Here is a 23,787-nt window from a genome sequence, read left to right as displayed (position 1 = left end):
GTTAGTTCTTAAGGGCAAGGAAATATTTTTGTGACTGCAGTCTACCTATTAAGAAAACATTGCTTGATATAGTTCTAGAATTTGAGGAATCTTGATTTTAAAGATAGTAGCTAAATGCATTTACTGCACATATTATTGAGCTCCAGTGAAATTGGTCACGTCTTATAGTTTGTCCTAATTAATAGCCACCCTAGAATATAATGTCTTTTGTTTAAAAAAAAAAAAAAAAAAGCCTGTTCAGCTGGTTGAGCTGTCTTAACCTGACCAAATTCATGTTTTAACTTTGAGTGTAGTAATGACTACCAGATTACAGATATTTTAGATAATATTTTTACCCTCCAAAATATTTAGGCATTGTTTAAATACTGTTAAGTAATGAAGTGGAATGAGGGGAAAACTCATGGGAAAAGTTTGTTAAAAAGTTTAAATAAAGGAAAAGTTAATCTACATGCATTTTTAAAGATTCATCTAAGTCATTTTATTTTACAGCTTAGGAAACTAGGGCCAGAGAGAAGTAATTGATCTATTTTTTGTCTTTGTGATTTTGCGTTTTCCATAATGTCCTATTAATGGAATTGTTCAGCGTGTGGCCTTTGGGGTCTGGTTTCTTTCCTGTAGCAAAAATGCACTTAAGATTCATCCATCTTGCATGAATTAACAGCTTGTTCCTTTTTGTTGTTGATACTATTCTGTTGTGTAGATAATCTGTTTATCCATTCACCTACTAAAGGACATCACATCTTCACTGGAATGAAGTACTTATTCATACATGTACTGGTTTTGGTGTGAACCTGTTTTCAATCCATAGTGGTAAATAGTGAGAGGCGTAGTTGCTGAGTTGTATGGTAAGCTTGTGTTTACCTTTATAAGAAACTGCCTGACTTTCTTCTAATATGGCTGTACTTAATCTTCATTTTTGAAAGATATTTTAGCTGGGCTTAGAATTCTTTGTTGATAGTTTTCTTTTTCTTTTCTATAATTTACATATATGGAACCACTCTCCTGATTTGCATTGTTTCTGATGAGAAGTCTGATGTCATTCCTACCTTTGTTCCTCTGTATTTTTCCCCCTGCAGCAAGATTCTTGTTTATTGCCGTTTTACAGCAATTTTACTCTGAAATGTTATGATCATGTGGTTTTTTTGTTGTTATTCTCTTTCGAGGTTGTTGAATTTGGATCTGTTTATAGTTCTCATCAAATAAAAAAATTAGTTCCAGTTTCCCCTCCTTGTGCTTCAGCCTCAAAACTCTACAGGCAGTGAGCTAGCTGGGTGCACTATATTTGTTCCTTTTTCTTGATGATCTCTGTCCTGAGACGATTGTTGTCTGATGTCTGGAAACCTTTGTTTCATATATTTTATGTAATTTTCTGGTTATTTAAGGTAGAAAGGTAAACATAGCCTCTTTTTTCATCTTGAAAGACATCCTTGCCTTATAGAAAATTTCATTGTAGTTTTGCAAATATTTGTCTTTTCTGAATTCTTGAATATTTGTCAGACTTAGTGGGAAAACAGTGTATAAACCTTAATAAATTTTGGCGCCTAGAGTGCATGCTGTCTCTCGTGCTTGTTCCTTTTCACATACTGTGTCTGTCTTTGACTTATTGTACATCTTTTCATTTCCAATATGAAGATTATCAACAATTTATCACTGAATATTTTTATTTAATATAATACAATGAAGATAGTGGTGACAAATGTTAACTTTTCATGTTTATTTGGAAGAAAATATAGTGCCTTAAGTCATTTTTCTCTTTTGTTTATTAAAAGGAGATAATGATTCTTAGTTCAGTATAGAATATTAGCTCCCATATTGATTAGAGTCTATAGTGGCTATGGATTGAAATTCCAGGCCATGAAATATTTCCAGTTATCCCCAGAAGGACAAACAAACAAATAATAAATAGATTTTGCCTTTATACAAAAATCCATAATTCTTTAAAGTGAACTTTTATCTGGTAAGTTTTTACAGATTAAATATGAATATGTATTGTTATGGTATTACTTAGCATATAAAATTCAGTCCTTATTATCTTTTGTGTATAATTAGGTTGTGTTAAAGATGTATACAGCATTAGGGTATTGAAAATTACCTTATGTGATTATAGATTTCTGACATTCTTTTGCTGAAATTAATATAATTGGAAGGTAATTCATAGACCCTAAATATTATGTAAGAAGGAAAACATTTTATTCTGTAAGTACTGAACTGAAATTTTGCGTTATTATCCACTAAATTCAGAGTCACCATGTATGTATTAATGTAATAAGGCAAGTAGTACTTTAAAATTTAATATTATACAACACTAATATTGAAACAGGGTTAATATTTAGGGGATGCATAATAAAATAATCTAGCTCTCTTTTTGTGATAATCATGAAAATTTGAGCTGGAGCCAAATGCACATCATTTAACTATTCCTGAATATCCAATTCACTTGGTAACTTTTCCTTATGAATAACCTCATTGCTTGCTAAATGATAAAGATTACATTTATAGCAGTAAGTATGCTTTAAAAACTTTACTCCTGTGTGTTATTTTTGAAAGAGAAATACTTAATTCCAAAGGTACTTACAAATTTGGTAATGAATAATTACAGGTTTGTCACAGAGCCTGACATCTTGAAGTATTTCAGCTAAATGTACACTGTAAGGTAATCACACAAATAAAAATACAGCTCCCGCTACCTTTGTGATAAAACATAAAAGAGGAGCCGGAAGATAGGTTTTTGTCTTGTAAGTTCTTTTTAAAACTTAAATTTAGTAATACTAATTTTTTTATTTTTTTAAAAGAAAAACATGTTCTGCCCGTGTAAAAAGTTTGCTTTTTAGAGGTACTCCATATATGTGTGTACATGTGTGTTTGTTGGTTTTAATAATACTGATTCACTCTCCTTACAAATTATAGATTAGATGTTATCTCCTCACAAAATGTTTGTTGACATTAAATAATTGCTCTGAATTTGAATATAATCTTTAGTGGCTAGCGAGATTATTAGTTCAGTAGGTATACATACTACTTCCTAGGGGCAATGTTTAACAAAATTTAGGTAAGAGATACCTGTATTGAAAATGTATACTTACAAAAATGTATACTTACAAATTCTTTGTAGACCCACTTTTGAATATTTGAACTCTCATTTTCAATATTCATTTTAAAGATAGTATTTCTTGTGACTGTCTCCTCAGCTTCAGTGGTTTTTTTTTTTTGGTCGGGGGTGGGAGGTGGTACCTCGGGTGCATAGCAACTAGTCATTTTGGACTTAAATTTCTCTCTCTGCAGTTTAAGAAATGAGCCCCGTTATTTTTTCCCCAGTGTAAAAAATGGAATTTTCTATTGGAGTATGCATGAAATTGGAGGACTGAAAGACAAAAGCATCAATGAAGTTAACATTTTTTGCTCTTCTTTTTGGAGTAAAGTTTAATTGAATATTGAGTTAGGTTTGCGTCTCTTAATCATGTTAAGAATATATGTTGCATTTCCATTTTGTTGCATGGGAATAAACCTGCACAGAATGAATCAGAAGCTGTGTGAATAACTTATATTTCTATGTATCACCATCTAAACATTTGGAGGGGAAGGATTTGTGGTTAAATGATTGAATCTGAATTTTATATTTTTGAGATAACTGCAGAAGATTCATGTGAAAGAAAAAATGTGTCACTTGTGGAAGGGGTAAACTTTTTTGTCCACTTTATTTTTATTCACTGTAAATTTCTCCCTTGTATGTGATGTCTGGCAGACAGTCTTAATTGAAGAAAGTAGAAGTGGGAAGGAAGAATTTTTCATATTTAATAATTTCTGTTGCAAATAAAGTATGTCTGCCAATCTAGCCCAGGAAAATGGTTAAGAGGAAGACTGGTTAGAGTATAGAACAATTACTTTTTGTTTTTTTTGTTTTCTGTGTATCATATTGAATATTTTTGCTGCTGTTGATATATTTACATGTTAGTAATTTTGATGGCTTTTGGATAATTCCACTCTAGAGGGAGAACTGGTGGGCGGTCCTTCCTGTGACACGACCCTTGAGTGACAGTTCTATTTGATTGCCTCCGGTACTGTGAGGAAAGGACACGACTCTATGGTGAGGACTGATGGACATACATTATCTGAGAAAAGAAACTACCAGGTAAGACCAGTCTTTTTTCTTTTTTTCTCTATTAGTCTTATAGCTACATTGAAACTGTTTAAATGTGTTATATGTAATTGGAACCAGCAAATTGGATATACTTCAATTTGAAAATTTGGGTTTATAATTTTAAATTATGTACTGCATTTGATAGTTGAAATAGTTGGGAACACTTTTCAAAATAAAGCATATTCATAATACATACTACTTTAGTGTCAAATCAGGTTTTCTGAGATATTTGTCAAAACTTAGATTATATGATAAGCAATTTATGATTTCATGGCTGGATTAAGAGCTGGTAAAATCAAAAGCATTGATTGCATTTATGTGTATTATTCCTGGAAGACTAAACCTGAAGTCTTGTGCTGTGTTTTGGATAACAAAGTATATATACAGAAATGTAGACAAAATTGAATAGAGTATAGAAAAAATAGAAATGAGAAACCTAGGGTGCTCAGAGACCCAAATTGTACTGAATTTGTTAATAGTTTGCTGTCCTTAAAATGCTGGATTCTTGTTTTCTCATTAAATAAGGTGGTTAATAATATCCATTCCTTAATCATTGTGTAGGAATGCTGAAAGAATAGTTGAAATACAACATTTCTATTTCTGAGCTTCAAAAAGAAGTTGAATTTTAAAGATTGTGCTATTAAGCAGTGACTTAAAGAAGACAAACGTATTTGAATTTAACTTTTTAAACGAAATATTTTTTATTTATTTAGTGATCCAGAATACAGAATACTTTAAAGCTTGAGTAGAAATAAACTTTTAGGCTTCTTGCATAGATACGCGTCCAACCTCCCAACCTCCCACACTCCCTTTTGCTCATCGGTTAATTTCCTCTAGGTTTCAAAGGCAACTGGTGTGATAGTAGCAGCTTTGGTTAACTAACTGTTTATCTGCTAACCATTTGTTTTAGCCCAGTAATCTTTTCTTCCCTCAAATTGGAAAAGTGTGCGGTGGAGCAAATTGTAAATTAAGTCTTTTTGGTGTATAGTACAACAGAGAGCCTTTGATTATAAGATCTGGGTTCTGGTGTAGGCACTGTTCCTAATTAAAAATAATGTCATATTTAACCTTTCTAGAGTTTCTCCTAACTTGGTATCTAAAATTTCTTGCCAGATCTTTATGATTTTAATAAGCCAGAAAAAAACTGAGGCTATGCTAAATCAGTTTTCTCTGTAACCTTTCTTCTGAGCTGTCCTCATAGACTTGACCAATATAGCCTGCTAATTATTTGTACTCAAGTACTCAGGTACAAATAATTAGCAGGCTATGTTGGTCAGTGGCTCCTGCCTCCCAACCACTTCCAATTACCTTGACTTATAAGATTTTAATTGGTCACACTTGGACTTCTGCATCTTTTGGTAGGTTCTACCAAATTATTTTAAGAATTTTGTGTTTCTGTGTTAATGTGGCTTTTCAGTGCTCATAATCCAATTTGTAAAGTGTGAATGTAGAATTTTTATGTGGTTACACACTATAGTTAATTTGTTTCATGGAACCATATTAATGTAGAATTCCAAAATTTATACTTAAGAAAGAAAGCAGAATTATGTTTTGTACATGAAGAGATTTGCTTATTCTTGCTCATTCTACACTAAAAGTACTCCATTGTTCCAGTCACATTATTTATAAATAATCCGGGTTTTTGAGCATACCTAGAAAACACATTTTTGGTTAGGGTTTTGCTGCCTCAAAATATTTTCCCTTTTCTCTCTTCATTAATTGATATGTAATTGTACATATTTATGAGGTATATGTGGTATTTTGTTACATGTATAGAATGTGTATAAAAGAATGTATGGGAAATTCAAAGGAATGTTCATCACTAAAGTACCATTTGTATTTGTACTGGTAGTACTAAGAGTTTTTATATTCTTACTGTAGTCGTCATCATACCAAACAGAAAATTCTCTTTCTATATACGTGCACTTCTCAGAGCAGGATTTTAAAATAAAATAATTTTACAATCTAGATTTAAACAGCTGTTTCTGAGGATACTTCAATATGCATTTAGCATCACTAAGTAAAAACAAAGAGAAAAGGGACAGAGAGGGATAAATTCTAATTTTCCATAGCAGAGTAGAGTGACTGTAGTTAACAAGGTATTGTATATTTCAAAATAGCTAGAAGAGAGGACTTAAATGTTCTGAATTGATCAAAATTATTTTGGATTTTTAAAAATTCTATTTTGGAGGAAATTTATTTTTCATGGATAAAGTAGAATTTCTTTGTGTCTAAGCTTATAACCATTTTCATTTATTCTTGAAGGCTTTTGCTTTTGGGGGGGCACTTAATGTTTTATATTTATTTGAACATCTTGTTAATAGGCTACTATTCCAGAGTTTAACAAGAATTTTTGTAACATTTTTCCAGGTGTCATCTCCTTACAGACCTGATTAAAGCCTTAGGAATTTAGTTTAGGAAGGTGCCTTCCCTCAGCTCTGTGCTAAAGATAGTGACTTCTAAATGGGCATGGTTTGAAGTATTGATTTTTATGGTGGTATGTGCTTTGTGTGTTTACTTTCTTAAGATAAATTTAAGCCCAGTGAGGTATTTGGAATTCGAATATAGTAATTGAAGTTTATTTGCAGAGATAGACGGGCATATTATTTCAGATAAAAAAAATTTATCTGGCTCATGATTCATTTTTGGATTGTCAAGCTTTTTTCAAGGAAATGCAACTTCAGATTTTCTAAGCATTTTCTTATCTTCCTCTAATTTAGGCTGACTTACCCTACCGATGAACATGCACAAATGTAAACCTCTTAATTACCAGTTTAACTAATCAATGGCTTTCCCTTTTTTGTGTATTCAAGCTTCTAAATATTACGTGTAGTCTTTTCACATTCTGGCCTCCTTACATACATTTACCTTTCCAGTATCTCTCCTGTTACTCTTTGTAGTAGATTTTCCCATTTAGTAATACAAAACTGCTTTTAATCTCCCTACCATGCAGTTTTACACCCAGAGGGTTTACTTATTTTGGTTATTTTTATGTAATGCCTCACCTTTCTTCATGTGATTGAAGAATTAAGTATCAGTTTTTCCAGATACTGGAGCCCTATGGTGGGCTCAATTGTCCTTTCCCTTTCTGTCATAGCCTTTCTCCTTCTAGTTTAGTGTTTACCATAATACATTGTAGTTGTGTTTATTTGTCCTTGTCTTCCTGTAGACTTGTGTTGTCCAATGCCATAGGCACTAGTCACAATTAGCTATTTAAATTTAAACTCATCTAAGTTTAAACTCATTTAAGTTAAATAAAAGTTCGTTGGTCACATTAGCTACATTTCAAATGCTCAGTGGCTACAGGCTGCTAATGGCTACTATACCAAACAGTGCAAATACAGAACATTTCCAACATTGCAAAAAATCGTATTAGATAGTACTGCTGTATCTAATAAGCTTCTTGAAAACTGGGACTGTATCTATTTATTTTGGTACTACCAATACCTAGCGTGTTGCCTGGTATGAAGATAGGTGTTCAATGCATGTTGTTCCAATAAAATTAAACAAAAGAGTGAAAGAAGGGAAAGGAAGAAATGGAAAGTGTACTGGGTAACATACCAGTGTAAGTGGTATGAGAAAATAGAGGTATTTGCAAGATTTTTAGTTGTTACTTTGAATGGACTTTGCAGTATGAGGTCATTGGTCACATCATATGCTAGCTAATTCAACTGATTAGCTACAAACTGGATGTAATGCATCCTAGTCCATATGTTTCTGAAGAATGACTCATAGTCTAAATCATTGTATTTTTGTGGAATATAGTATGTCAGAGAACTTTAACAGTGATTGTATTGCCATTTCCTTCCCCAACATTAACTATCTTACTTCCTTTTTATTAACTTTAAAAATCACAAATGCTCATTACAAAAACGTTGAAGAAAAATATGGAGTATAAAATACAATGTGAAAGTTTGCTTTGACAGCTTTACTCTTAACAGGTTGTTGTGTACCTTTTCAGATCTTTCCTCGTGACTATATAGTGTAGATGTGATTCATTGTCTTTGTTTTTAACAAATGTGGATTTTTCTGTGTTGTACTTAATGGAGTTGTTTCTGTTTCCCATTCTTTCCTCTGCCCTCTGCCCCAGAAGTAATCAGTAGTTTTTATTTTGTTTCATTTTTTATATTTTTATAATTTTATTACATATATGTTTCAATATATTGAGATACATCTTTTTTATGTATATGTGGCAATTTTTTGGAAAGTGGTACCCCTTATTTTATTTTATTTATTAGGAAGAATCACAATGAATTTCCACCCACTCAAGACCCTAAACAATTTCCTAGAATTAGCTAAAGCACTCAGCACCTACTTTACAATTCACCAAGGATTTCTGCATAATACAAAGTATTTAAAATACAAGCTACTTAATATAAACAGAAACAAATGAATCAGTAAGTATATTTCCATTTAGTATGTACTGTATACAGATCATAATTTTTCTTTTATACTGCAATAAAATTGTAAGTAAGCATTTAAGTGTATATAAGTAGCACATTATTTAACATTTTTATCTCTCTGAAGTCAGGATGCATCTTATAGCTGATGATGATGACTTAGAGTCACAGTTGTGACAAACAGTACCAGCACCAGAGCATCTTAGAATCTATGATATGTGGTATGTTAAAGATACATAACGAATGTAAAAAACACTTAGTAAAGTAAAATAATAGCTGCGTGTAGTGATAATGCACCTGTAGTCCTAGCTACTGGAGAGGCTGAGGTGGGAAATGGCTTGAGCCCCAGAGTTTGAGGAAGCAGTGAGCTGTCGTCATACCACTGCACTCCAGACTGTGTGTCAGAGCGAGACCCTGTCAGTCAGTTGGTCAACTGGTCAATCAATTGATGGATTGATAGATAGAATTTTATTAAATTAATACTTAACAATTGAAGATTTGTCAGATCTGGTGCCCAGAGAAGAAAAATAGAGTTTTCAGTTATTGCTGCTTGGTTTTGGGTGAAGATGAATAAGAGTGATCTAATGAAAGAATGAGTTAAAAAAAAAAAAGCCTGAATCCAATGACTTGGTTCAATTTTCTCTTCTTTGCTCTTGAAAGTCTTGAAACCAGGTGGCTGTGACATGTTATCACTAGCCAGAGATAAAGTAAAGGGGTAGAAAATACTCACATGAACTACTTTTTATGTGCCCTTTACTTGCATTTATACAGCTGCTTAAGATGAAATTGCTCTTATAATTTAATTTTTTTTTTTTTTTTTTTTTCCATGAAGGAATAGCCCGAGAACCAGGCCGGGGTTTATTTAAGCTGTTTTAATTTCGTTTTTGATTGTGAAAGTTCTGTTCATATCATGATCTTGTGATCAGCAGCTGAAATCATTTTGACTGCATCATCTAATTTTTTTTTTTTTGAGACAGGGTCTCACTGTGTCGCGCAGGCTCGAGTGCAGTGGCATCATCTCCACTCACTGCAACGTCTGCCACCCGGATTCAAGCAATTTTTGTGTCTCAGCCTCCCAAGTAGTTATAACTACCTATGTGCACCACTACATCCAGCTAATTTTTCTATTTTTTGGTAGAGACAGGATTTCACCATTTTGGCCACAACATTCTCGAACTTCTGACCTCAGGTGATCTGCCTACCTTAACCTCCCCAAAGTTTTGGGATTACAGGCATGAGCCACTGTGCCTGGCCTAATCTAAATTTTTTAAAATAAAATTTGACCTTTTGTTTTTGGCATTTTTGGCTTCTTTGTCCTCTTTCTCAGGCCAACCAGTCAAATCAAGTTTAATGAATTCCCAAGTTCCTCATTGGTTGGCTCATTGCTATGTGTGATGCTAAGTGTTAATCTTTTTTTGAATTCATTATACATTCTGATACTTCTTTTATTAACATCCGAAATGGTCAAATAAGGTGACATTTGTTTTCCAAAAAGATAAGTTTCACCAAGACACTGGTTTATAGCACCCTTAGTGAATTGGTAATTTTTTCATAGTGCCGTTGGGCCAAAAGAAACTCTGCTAAGTAAGTAATTAGGTCCAAAGCATTCACATGATTATCCAATAGATAGTGCTGTATTTCCTAAGAAGATATAAAATATCTAGTGGCACCCCTGTGTGTTCTCTCTGGTCTTCCTTTTGGCAACTTATGCCCTAGACTTTACATATGAAATACGAAGTGTTCTCTTTCAGAAAAATACTTTATGTTTAAGAGGTTTGTCTTACAAATATGAAATGTGTACTCATTAAATCAAAAAATAAAACATTAATGCAGATATTTCTGTGAATCAGAGAAAATACAGACGCAAGCAAAGTTATCTTTTAACATATAACCTTAGGTCTTGCTTGGAGTCTAGGATAATAGCACTGATGGTGGCAGGTTAGTTTTTGTTTTGTTTTTTTGTAATCTTTCTGAATTTCTATATAAAAATCGAATCAGCTAGACGGCAAAACTAAAACTCGTGAAAACATTTATAACAAACTTGTTGACAGAGTGTCCCCATGAACCCAAAAATATAAGCAGGTGAGAACTAAGAAAAAGACTTAACAGTTACCAGTTTTTATGCATAAAAAAGAGACACATTGGGATGTCTGATAGACCCCCCAGTAGAAGTACCCAGAGTAGTCAACAGATATTCACTGGTAAGTACAATTAGCCAGTTTGAAATTGGGATAGATTTCGTCTACTTCATAAGGTGAGTGTAAGGGATCCAGGGTAAGGCTAAAGTGATTGGAGCAGCTTAGCTCTGTGACCTCCTGAGAGTGACCCACCAGTGTGTCCTTCTAGGATTCCACTGAGGAGAGGAATTAAAATTGAGCAGGAAGGGGACAACAGAAACATGGGAGAGGGGAGCAGAACCAGGAAATCTCAGTAAATGAGCCATCATATTTTCAAACACTACCTGAAAATAACAGAAGAGAGGCCAGGTGTGGTGGCTCACCCTGTAATCCCAGCACTTTGAGAGGCCGAGGCAGGCGGATCACGAGATCAAGTTATCGAGACCGTCCTGGCCAACATGGTGAAACCCCGTCTCTACTAAAAATACAAAAATTAGCTGGGCGTGGTGGCATGCGCCTGTGGTCCCAGCTACTCAAGAGGCTGAGGCAGAAAAATTGCTTGAACCCAGAAGGTGGAGGTTGCAGTGAGCCGAGATTGCACCACTGTACCCCCAGCCTGGCGACAGAGCAAGACTCCATCTCAAAGAAAATAATAGAACTTTATGAAGTTAGAGAAGTTTATCTGAACAAAGCAGTATTCTTTTTTTTTTTTTTTTTTTTGAGACGGAGTTTCGCTCTTGTTGCCCAGGCTGGAGTGCAATGGCGCGATCTCGGCTCACCGCAACCTCCGCCTCCTGGGTTCAGGCAATTCTCCTGCCTCAGCCTCCTGAGTAGCTGGGATTACAGGCACGTGCCACCGTGCCCAGCTCATTTTTTATATTATTTAGTAAAGACGGGGTTTCACCATGTTGACCGGGATGGTCTCGATCTCTTGACCTCGTGATCCACCCACTTCAGCCTCCCAAAGTGCTGGGATTACAGGCGTGAGCCACGGCGCCCGGCAACAAAGCAGTATTCTAAAAATTCGGGAAGATTAAATTCATAAGAGGTCTTCTAGAAATATGTTTGGGAGTGTTTATACCAATTTTGAGCCCCATCAGCAGTCCTTATCTTCATCTGACATTTGATAATTTCATAATTAAAATTTTTTGCCATCTATTGAGATTGTGTTTGAGATATATTTATTCCTCATAGCCTTTTAAAAAAGATTTTTTGTTTCGTCTTCCATATTTAATCTACCTGAAATTGATTTTTGTACATTGTGTTAGGAGTACACTCCTTTTCCCTGCACCTAAATTATCATATTTGCATTGTGCACAAATTTGTTCTACCCTTCTCAACTAAAAGTTTCTTTATATGCATGGGTTCTTTATGCCTCTGTTACTTAGATGTCTTTATGCCTGTACCAATACCATGTTTTCTTAAATACTAAAGCTTTGTGTTAAATCTTTATGTTTGTCTGTCAGACTTTTTCTTCATAAGAGTCTTGACTTGGCCTTTTGCTCTATGACAAATTTAGAATGTTCATGAAAATGCTGTCCTCCAACAATGACAAAAAAGTATTGAGTTTTTAAGTGGAACTGCATTGACTTTAATTTTCTTTGGAGAAAAATTGATAAGTTTCTGGTATTCTTCCTAACCCTGAATTTATATATTGAGTTCTTAATGTATTTTCTCTCAAAGTTTTCTATTTTTTTCATCAGGGACTTCAGTCTGATTTATGACTAAGTACTTTTGTTGCTTCTCTTAGTTGTAAATTTTAAAAAATATTTTTAGTTTTAGGTGTCATTGAAATATAGTTGACTTTTAAAATACATTTTTGTATCAAAGTTGCTAAACTCGTTAATTTTTATAATTTATCTGTAGACTTTTGGGGGGTTCATATAAGTAAACACATCATTTGGAAATGACAGTTTTGAAATTGTCACCAATTTTGAAGTTATTGTCATTAAATAATGTTTGATACAGGATTTTAAAAATAGATTGATATACTTTATCAGGGTAAAGAAACTGTTCATAATGCTACCTTATATAATTTTTTCCTCTGTAGCATCTTTTTTCTTCTTAAGGTTGTTTACTGTGTGCCTTTTCCCCTTATTTGGTCAGACTTAACTAGTGATTTGTCAATTTTACTAGGAGTCAAATTATAGCCTTTTTAATTTATTTCTAAAATTTAATTTTGTTTTTTATTCATCAGTGCTCTTTAATGCCTTTTTTCACTTCTTAGGGTTTGTTACACTGTTCTTTAATCTTATTTTTTAATTTTCCAGGTAATTAACTTACCAGGTTTGTCTAGTTATCTTTTTGTTGCTGATTTCTCATGTAATTCCATTTTGGTTCAAGAATGTGGCCCATATATACAATTATTTGTTTATGTGTTTGAACAAAATGCATATTAACCAAATTGGGAGGTGTATTGCTTTCTCTCCATTAGATCGTTTGTTAATCTTATTATGTATATCTTATGTATCCATATAATCATTTATCCCTTTGTTTAGATCTAGATTCCAATATATCTTATTTTTTTAATTATTTTATTCATTTTTGTGTTTAGCATGTGATAAATCCAACAATTGGAAATTGGCACAGATTATACTAATGTTTTTGTTTCTGCTGGTTCTCATTTACTGTGCCTTGTGTGTGTATTAAGCTATCATTTCATGTTTCTTAGAACTCTGGGAATTCTTTGAGGACTAAGTAGAAGGGGACATTTCTCCCAAGGTGATTTTCACTTGTTTTTGCTAAGCGTCTAAGGTACTATTAATCCAGAACCAATAACAAAATATTAACTTGAGGTCGTAGTCCACACAGGTAATGTGAATTCATGCTCATTTGTGGCTACAAATTTTAAGAGCATTCCTTCATTTTTTGCTTACCATAAATACCAGGAACAGCAAGATTTTTTGCTGTCCTCTTTGCAAAGGAATTATTACAGTTATGGTGTAGCCTTTTAAGGTACCTAATTTATAAAAAGATTTTTTAAATGGCTTCTCATTTGGAGATACAGGCTTGTGCCTTCTCTGGAATTCTAGCTTTTACTCTTGTTTAAGGGTGCTGAATTTCCCTTTCTCCCTTCCAGGTTCAGCTGTACACTTAAAAATGTAACCTCTGTTAGTGTTTGCTTTGTTCATTGCTATATCCTCACCTGAGAATAATGTCTGGCATGTAGTAAGTTTTGTTGATTGGTTAAGTTAGTATTTTATGGAGCAATTTTAGTTGTTATTGAGTGGAGCATTTTGGGTTCTTAGTAGTCTGTTGCACTACCAAACAACATCTATTTTAATTCTTTAGATCTCAACTTGAAATCTTCCTAAGGGAAACGTTTTCTGCTTAGACTTCTGTTATATTTTCTCATTGTTCATGGGAATTTTAGGGGTGGTGGTAATGTTATTTTTGCCTTTTATGCATAATTGAATAGGTTTGTTGGTTCCTTTCTTCCCATCTTTTCCTTTCTCTTTTTACTTGTTATCCCTTTCTTCTCTCCCTTTCCTTTTTTTATTCCCTCCCTTGCCCTGCTTTCTTTATTTTCTTGCTCACTTCTCTTCCCTTTTTTCTTCCTTCTCTTGTTTTTTCATATTATTTTTCTTCTACCTGAAGGATTAAATTTTTTTTTTCTGGTAGTGATGAATTCTTTTAGGTTTGTTTGAAAAGTCTTTATTTCACCTTTATTTTCAAATAAATTTTCACTGAGTGTGAATTTCAAAGTTGATAGGTTTTTTGCTTTTAGAATTGTTTAAAAGGTGCTTCACTATCTTCTTCTAAAAAAGTCTACTGTCATTCTTATCTTTAGTCTTTTGTATATAATGTACCTTTTTCTCTCTGGCTAATACTAAGATTTTTATATTTGTTACTTATTTTACAAAGCTGGATTATGGTCTATGTTGGTTTAATTTTTTTCATGAGTCTTATGCTTGGAATTTGTTGAGCTTCTTGAATTTGTATGTTTATACAAATTTAGGAATTTTTTTCATCCATTATTTATTTGAATTTATTTTCTGTCTTCACTGTCCTTTGGGGACTCCAATTAGATGTATATTGCATTGCCTGGAGTTGTCCCATAGCTTACTGATGCTTTGTTCATTTTTTTTTCTTTTTTTTCCTTACCATGTTTTAGTTAGGATCATTTTTATTTCTGTGTTTTTAAGTTTGCTAATCTTTTCTTCAGGATGCCAATTACTCTGACTTCTTTTACCTATAAAATGTAATTATAACTCTTTGAGTATCATTATCTACTAATTCTGTTACTCATTTTTACTAATAGAAACTTTCTGTTCAGTGTTTTTTTTTTTTCTTCCCCATTATCTGTTCTCTTTTACTGCTTCTTTGCATGGCTAGTGATTTTTGCTTGGATGCCAATCTTTGGAAACTTTATATTGTTGAGTGCTATGTAATATTTTTATTTCTGTTAATATTCTTTAGATTTCTCGTGGTTGCAGTTAAGTTACTTATAACAGAAGCCATTTGATCCTTTTGAGACGTCCCTTTTTTTTTAAGGTCTTGTTTAACAGAACCAGAGTAACCTTTAGTTTAGGGTTAATTTTCCTCCAACTACTTAAGCAGTTCTTTTTTAAATTATGTGAATTATGTTTTTCTACTCTGGGTAGTAAGAACATAAATGTTACCCAGCCCTGTCTGAGCCCTGGGGATTGTTTTCTCTTTTTATTTCAGGTGGCTCCTTTTCTTCTTTTTTTCTTTTAAGTTCTGGTAGTTTTTTTACATGCATGTGATAGTCAGTACTTAGCCGAAGATTCAGAGGGACCCTCTGCACATCTCCAGAGCTCTTTCTCTGTGCCACTCTCTCTCATCTAGTACCCTAGTCTATTCATTCTGGCTGCCTTTAATTACCCAGACTCTCTCCTCTACTTCCTCAATTCACAAAGATTGCTGAGCTCCACCAACCTGGAATCCCTCTCCCTTACTGCAGATTGAAAAGTTTTTCAGGCTTATAAGCAAGGGTAGTTGTTGTGTCCTCATTGATTGTTTCTCTTGTCTCAAGGATTATTCTCCTGCACGGCCTGATATCCTCTGTCTAAAATCCATTGTTTAATATATTCTGTCCATTTTCAAGTTGTTTTAGGTGGGTTACTGCCACAACTAATACTACCACTACTCTATCTTGGTTGGAAGTGAAAGTCTTTAAGGTTTCATTTTTTAAAAATTTTTTCATATTAAATTTTTAGACAAGGTCTCACTATGTTGTCCAGGCTTGTCTTAAATTCCTGGTTTCAAATGATCCTCCCTCCTCAGCCTCTCAAGATACTGGGATTATAGGTATTGGAGCTACTGCACCCTTATTTCATTTTTAAAAATTGTATTTTGGTTGAGAAGATGAATGAAAACCATTCCTGATAAAGAGAAGAAGTTTTTGTGTCAGTATTCAGACAGCATTTGAATGCTGTCTTTCTGCTGTTTAAAATACTAAATGGTGTGCAGTATAAACAAATCTCAGACCTTTTCTCAGCGCTTAAGTTTGTTTAGAAAGAAATGTAAAACAGTACTGGTCAGTAAATGAATTCCAGTTCTTATCTAGAATTGTCGTAGCGCTAATTGAATTTAACTTAAAGCAAAAGTTGAACTGTTTCCCTTGAAGTTCCTGATTCCCTTAAGATTCCCTAGAATCCAGTAGGCCCATAGATAGAGTGGTCATTCATTTCCTCAGCTGTGAAGTAAAAATTTTACTAATTGACATTTCTCACTTTAAAAAATCTGTCTTGTAAAGCATAAAATAGTATATTATCTCTGTGTTGTTTTATCTGAATCAGTAAATTAAAGAACATCATAAATGTGCTAATGAAAATAGAAGATGTTTTCACAGAAATAGAAAAGACCCTTATTAGGGCCAGAAATGCTAAGGGCACAAATTTTTCACCTATTCTTTTCTACCAAGGCACTTAAAGGGACTGTGATAAAGCTAAAACAAACGTCCTTGGCAGAGTGAAGAGCCTTTAGTTTGAGCCATAGTCTTCACCTTCTACCTGAATCACTTGGGTCGATTTATGTAAAGTCTTTGACACTGTGTTGGTAGTTAAGCATGAAATCCTTAAAAGATGATTGGTTTGCTTTGTTAAAGCATTTCCATTAAATAGAGAAGGAAAATAGAAAATTACTATTAAAACACCACAGTATGGGTACTGCAAGCAATATTCATGGGTGAATGCTACAATGTGTGGACAGAAATGTAATGACAGAGAGGTATTTGTATGTTCTCACAGTAATTCTCCAAAAAATTTCTTATTTAAGAAGAGAAAACTAGTAGTTTACAGTGGAGAAAACTTGGAGATGTACCACTTTAACCATGATCAAGGTTAACTTCACCTGTAGTAAGACATATTAACATCATATGCACTCATATTGGAATATATGCGTCTCATATGAGGCACTTGAGAAGACTACATTAACTCTGGTGATGTGGCCTTTAGAATGCATAACTTCAGCCTAATTATGAGAAAACATCTGACAAACCCAAATTGTGGGACATTCTGCAATGTGTATGATATAACATCAATATTGTGAAAGATGAGGAAAGACTGGTTTAAGTCTCAGATCGGAGAAGACTAAGGAAATGTAAAATTACATATAAGGGATTGGAGGACAAAGTATTGTAATTTTAAATAGACAAGGAATTCCTTACTGAGATGACTCCATACCTGAAGTAGGTGAAGTAGGAAGCCATCTGGATGTCTAGAGGAAGAGCATACCTGGAGGATAAGAAATACAAGGGCCTGGAGACAGGAGTATGTCCGATGTGTTTGAGGAACAGCAAGGAGGCCAGTATGGCAGGAGTACATGAAGTGAGGGAAGAATGCTAACAGAGGAGATGAGAGAGAACAAAGTACGATCATGAAGGCCTTGGAGGCCTTGGTAATGGTGCAGGAGTCCATTGTAAATGTGTTTCACTTCTATTCCCTTTGATTTCTGATTTTTTTTATTCTGAACCAAGAGGATAAAGTATATAACATTGTAAAATGTATTATTTAACATCATAGCACTGTGTGCAGTAGATGCTCACTCAATGATTATTGAATTAGTGTACATGGTGAGATGTTTAGAAGCATTTTAAAGATCATATCTTCCTTTGCTAAAGGAATACTTTTGATTTTTAATTAGTTTCTGTAACATAAAGTAGAATTCTGATACCTCTTTATATTTTTAAAATGTAAAGGTTTTAAAATAATTTGTCACCTTCAATAATAATCTGTTTATGCTATTGAATAGATGAATGTCTTAAGCTTCTGTATTTTTTATTTTAGTATTTATAAGAGTCTATTTTTTCTCTGAATAATAACTCACTTTTTATATTTTCAAGTAAGGAGTCACATTTTTGTAAAAGTAAATAGATTTCATATCTTATTTAAATCCTTTATTCAGATTGTTTTGTTTTAAAATCTTAAAATTTTTCTCTTTATCATCTCGTTTGATTGAAATCTCAGGTTTTTCTAACGGAGGGGTCCTTATTTGTTTTTATCAGCCTGGAACAGTTAAGAAATTCACTTTTCCCAAGGAATGAACTTATATCAGTTATGTTTAGTTTTTAAAGGTTCATTGGTCCACCTTTAGGAATTTGAAGTACATCCATATAGTAGAACTTTAATTCTGCTTGTTGATGGTATTAATGTGTATGAGAGCCTTAGATTTAATGCTGAGTACTCGAGAGAGCAAGAGAGTGGACAAGAAGCGGATAGGCACAAATTATTTGAACATGCTGTCTTACATGTTTTCATGATGGCTGGGTAAGCTCTGTCTTTGCATTTTCTGGGAAAGTGTGCAAGTTTATAATGAGCACTGCTTTTTTTTTAAGTTAGTACTTTGAATTAGTCTGAAAGATAATTCTGGATTTGGGGAATAATGAAGAGGTGGACAGGGAGTTATAATGTTGAAACTGGACATTCAGATCTTTATAGCATGATTTCCTTATTTTTCAAAGAGCAGAAGAATCCCATCGTTTCTCATGTTCTGGTTGGACTCCTTTCTTATTGTTTGCTGGAGTTTGAACTTCAGAGCTGTGGTGTCAACCCTGTTGTAATATCTCAGGGGAGTGCCTAGTGTGGGGCTGGTGCCATGGTTCACCCTCCAACCTTTCCTTCTTCACTTCAGCCTCCAGCTCTGAGCTTTCCAATCCCCAGAGTAGCAAATGTTGAAAGAAGTTGCACAGGTAAGTATGTGGTGGGGAAAGCTGGGGGAAAATAGTACTGTCATCAGTATTTTGAGGGTGGATGTTGGGCCATTTTATCAATGAGTCATTTTGTTAGTTTAGAAATATGTTTCTTATGAATTATTTTTCTCATAAAACTCAAATTATTAAATAAAAATATAGTGTTGAAGAAATAATTTTAATTCTTATTAGATGTGAAATAGGAAAAAACCTTAAACTCAATAAACTATTAATATTATAATGCAAAAGAAGTTTCTGAAATTTTTTAAAACTTTATATTTCCACAGTGTATATAGCAGGTCCAGAAAACCCATGAAAACCCATGTTCAAAAAAGAAGCTAAAAATAAAGTTGGGGAAGGCATAAGTCCATATACTATAACTTTGCCATATGTAACTTGGTCTCAGAAGGAGGCAAGTTTTAGTTTTCTTCCACTAGCTTTAGACGTGCTGTTTTTTCCTGAGGTATTAGGCAGGTAGCTATGTTTTAATTTTTACAGGAACGGAAACTTTAAACATCTTTTTCTTTGAAGTCTTGACAGGAGGACTAGAACATTTCTACCAATTTCTAGGTTTGAAGTTAACAAAAATAAGTATAGAAGCAGTGAAGGTATGATATCTGGTATATAATTCAGCAAGTATTTGTTGAACAAATGAATTAATTGATCAGATCCTGTGTCCTGTGTGCATGTGCGTGCATGTGTGTGTGTGTGAGAGAGAGAGAGGAGAGAGAGATGCCAACACTCCTGGCATTTTCCCCTTGTCTGCCTTGCACATAAAATCATGATCTAAATATTACAGATTTAATTTTGTAGTGATGTAGCTCTGGGTCTTCACTACCTGACTTCCTTTTGAGCCTCTTCTCAGAAAGTCTCCAAAACTTGTATCTTTAGTTCTCCTATATCTATCCCATGTAATTTATATTCATCTGATTAATAGATTTTTGCACATACAAGACATTCACATTAAACCCCAAAAAAGCAGACTCTTAAGATGGCCCATGTTGCTAAATTTCTTCAGAGAAAGTATTTGAGGCTTAAAAAGAGATTGGGGCACTAGTGTATTTGGCATTTCAGGTCTTAAAACAGGTCTTCAAAATACCGACTTCCCAGCAGTTTATCTCCCCTTTCTTCATGAGTTTTTTTTTAGATTACTGGGAACTCTATAAAAGCACATCTCCCTCAGCAAAGTAGATCCCATTTTTTTCAATATATATTTATATTCCCTTCCTAATTGCCTCTTTATTAGACCCATCTTTGCCCACCCTCTTTTAAGGATTTGTTTAAAATATTCTCATTAGAATATTTTCTTTATGCAAGAGGGTCTGTTTTGTATTCTCAATGTAGAGATTTTCTACTGTTATGTGTCCTTCCATTTCTGTTTTATAGTTTTTACATCCTAATATTTAAGGATAAAGTACTACTTTAATTTTAGGCTCCATTGTGTGAGTTCTTGACTCTAACTTCTTACTGAAGAGATACTAATTATATTTAGTTCTTTAGTTTGGTTTATGTGGACTTTTTTCCTGTGAATTAGCACTTTTTGAATAATTAGAATTTTGGTTTTAGGATGATGCACTTACCTTTTAAAGCTTGTTCATTGATAATTCAAATGTGAATCTATCTAAAGCATATTGGTGCAGCACATTTTAAGGTTCTAAAAAACCACAAAATCTGTTTGTTCATGTTGAAGCATGAAGAACATATTCTCCCTGGATCAGAGTCAAACTTGTGGAGGCATTTGTCGTATTTTGGTAACACCCTCTAGAGAATTTGTAGACCTTGGGGGTGTATATTAAGGGATAACGTACATGGCTTTTGGGAATATTATCTGAATACAGCAGCTTCAGACACCAGATTTTGGTTTTTGGATTAGGAAAGAGTGATGTGTTTTTCATTCTCCCTTCCCCTCACCAACACACATGCGCGCGCACACACACACACCCTTCCTCCCCATCTTTCTCTTAGATATAGGCCATGTTGTTTTATTGGATGAGCCCCGCCACCACCACCAAATACACAGAAATATGCTAAATATTTCTATAAACCTTGGAAAGGACTCTGCTAGGATATTTATCTACTCTCCAAAATAATGATTGTGGAAATGTTTGTATAGGTCCCTAGTTTTCTCCTAAAGCCTGTTTCCAATCAGTCATAGATTTTTGTGTGTGTGTTTCTACATGTTAACTATCTTTGGTATCCATTAAGGCTTTTATTGCTTATTTATGGGCATTCTGCATTGGCTAAAGCTATGAAATGAGTTGCTTTTATTTATTTCCATGCTATTGATTTGATGATTTGTAATTCTAAACTTTAAAATTTATCTAAATATTCACTTTTTTTAGATCCATCCTAAGCAGATTCATGAACTTTTCATTATACATATATCATGTTAAAAATATGAAACCATAGTATTCTACAACTAGGAAGACTTAAATTTGTTTCTGACATGAAGAGAGAGTTTTTTTGGTAAAGATTTTCAGGTATTAATGTCTTTGTTCTTTGAGAAGCTAGAATTGTTTTGTACAGTGTAGATGCCTTTTAATTAAGCTCCCGCCACCTTTTTTTTCAAGAATTAAATAAAATTAGAATTATAATAGTTGCGAAGCAGGATAAGCAGTTTAAAATCCTATTGCAAAAAATAATACTAAAACAAAAATAATCTTTGTTAACAAATATTTCCAGGTTGTAACAATATAGTATTTGATATACAAATATTCTGCTTCCATAGAATTTGGGCAATCTTTGAGATTTTTAGCTATCATGTTTTCCATCTAAAGAGCAATTATAAAAACACTAGATTATCTTCAGGTATTAGGACTCCTCATCATTGTTTTCAGATGTTGATTGACTAACCTTGATATAAGGCAGATAAGTGTTAATGGCATTTGACTGTGATTTTTATTAAGTTTCTGCCAATTTTATAGACAAGAACTTGTGCATATTTGTACATTAAGTGTTTGTTGACACTGAATGTGGAATTGGGAGAAAAATTAAGAATTCAAATTGTAAATTACTCAAATCTCCATTAGGAAAACAGTGCCTGAGAAAGGAACACTTTTTCCCCCTTCTCAGGTACTGTATAACTTTCAGTTAGCACTTTTCATCTTGTATAATGCAAGCTGAGTACAAACTCTTGTAGCCTGGAGTGAAAATTTGGTACTCAGTGTGAAGCAGTAAATGAGACAATGATTTTATTATGTGACACCTGTATCAACATACTAGCAGTAAAACTCCTCTGCATATTAGAGAATCTACAATAAAAAGTTACTACTAGGGATTGGTTTTTAACAGAAGTTCTATATGTGTTCTACATATGTAGTGCTATAATGTCTACATTAGAACCAACTGTTAAAATGAAATTAAGAGTTTAGTTATTATTATCCTAATTCCTTGAAGGGTAAAATTGTGTTCTATACTTAAGTACCTAAAAATGTTAGTACTTTGGGAACATGGAAACCAAAGTACTGACTTAGTTAGTACTTTGTAGAAAACCCATGGGAACTTGGATTTTTTATTTTTTGAGACACCTTCACTCCAGCCTCTGTCGCACAGGCTGGAGTGAAGTGGCGTGATCCTGGCTCACTGCAACCTTCGCCTCTCAGGTTCAAGCGATTCTCCTGTCTCAGCCTCCAAGAAGGTGAGACTACAGGTGTGCACCACCACACTCAGCTAATTTTTGTATTTAGTAGATGTGAGGTTTCTAAATTTGTGATTTAGTGGAGATGGGGTTTCGCCATGTTGGCCAGGCTAGTCTCAAATGCCTGTCCTCAGGTGATCCACTCACCTTAGCCTCCCAAAGTGCTGGGATTACAGGCACGAGCTGCTGGCAGATAATAATTTTTAGTTGGTATAATAGTATTTATTTTAAGCATAACTTCATTCTCAACTTAATGCAACTTTCCGTAAAATACATGTGATTAGTCTTACAGAGACTGGCTTTTATTTCACATGTCTATAGTCAGTCCATTCTTGTTCTTGTGCTAAAGTGATCTTTTTGACACACATAAATATTCAAATTGTGGTATACCCTACTTACCATTGTTCACAACATAAGGACCTTCCTCCTCCAACTGGCTTTTTATTTGCCCCTTACTGCTTTTCCCTTTACAAGTTCAAGAATAAAACACACATTATTAGTTGTATGTTTGAGAGTCAATGTATTATCATTGTTAAAAGGGGGAACTCTAGCAAATTGTCTGGGTTCAAAACCCATCTCTGCATTTATCAGTTACATAACCTTGGGCAAGTTACCTAACTTCTCTGGCCTTAACTACAAAATAGGGATAGTTAATTGTTCTTACTTTATAGCATTATCTTGATATTTACATAAATAAATTTTAAAGCATTTAGAATATTGCCTGGCACATAGTAAGTGGCCAGTAATAACAATTTGTTATTTTATAGTTGTAGTTATGATAAAGTGTTTTCAGTGACTGTATAAACAAGAGTCCTAACTTAGTGTGAAAGTTTCAAAGAATGGGAGAAAGGGCATTTTAAGTAGCGTATCAGCATACTCAACAGCCCTAACATGGAAAGCAACTTGTGTTCTGAGTAACTGAAGGTGTGGCAAGAGTTTGGTGGTGTCAGGGGACTTACAGAGAGAGGTCAGAGGTTACAAAAGGTCTTATAAGCCTTATTGATTTGGGAGTGCTGTTGAGGAATTTTTATCAACAAGTCCATGAAGATAAGAAATTTTTACTTTAAAAAATAACTTTGATGTGGGAGAGTAGAATTGAGGGGAAGAATACATTAATAAAGACCTGTTTGGAGGTTATTGGAGTAGCTTGTTGTTGTGTATTAGTCTGTTCTCATGCTGCTAATAAAGACATACCCAAGACTGGGTAATTTATAAAGGAAAGAGGTTTAGTTGACTCAGTTCCACATGGCTGGGGAGGGCTCACAATCGTGGCAGAAGGTGAATGAGGAGCAAAGTCACATCTTTTTTATTTGTTTATTTATTTTATACACACACACACACAC

The 23,787-nt window shown here is 33.8% G+C and overlaps 1 protein-coding gene across 2 annotated transcripts in view; it reads left to right on the top strand.

The window, feature by feature from the left end:
- CNOT2 (CCR4-NOT transcription complex subunit 2) overlaps positions 1-23,787 on the top strand; it is a 105,378-nt gene that overhangs the window by 29,818 nt on the left and 51,773 nt on the right. For both annotated transcript variants that reach the window (XM_012441304.2, XM_012441305.3), the window contains exon 2: positions 3,987-4,129. In XM_012441304.2, the coding sequence (XP_012296727.1) occupies positions 4,082-4,129 (48 nt within the window). In that variant the 5' untranslated portion in view covers positions 3,987-4,081. The remainder of the gene's footprint in view (positions 1-3,986; positions 4,130-23,787) is intronic.

The sequence above is a fragment of the Aotus nancymaae genome, unplaced genomic scaffold, assembly GCF_030222135.1.
Source record: "Aotus nancymaae isolate 86718 unplaced genomic scaffold, 86718_ANA_hifiasm-v0.15.2.pri h1tg000016l, whole genome shotgun sequence".
NCBI lineage: Eukaryota > Metazoa > Chordata > Mammalia > Primates > Aotidae > Aotus > Aotus nancymaae.
This window is presented reverse-complemented; position numbering and strand designations above follow the sequence as displayed.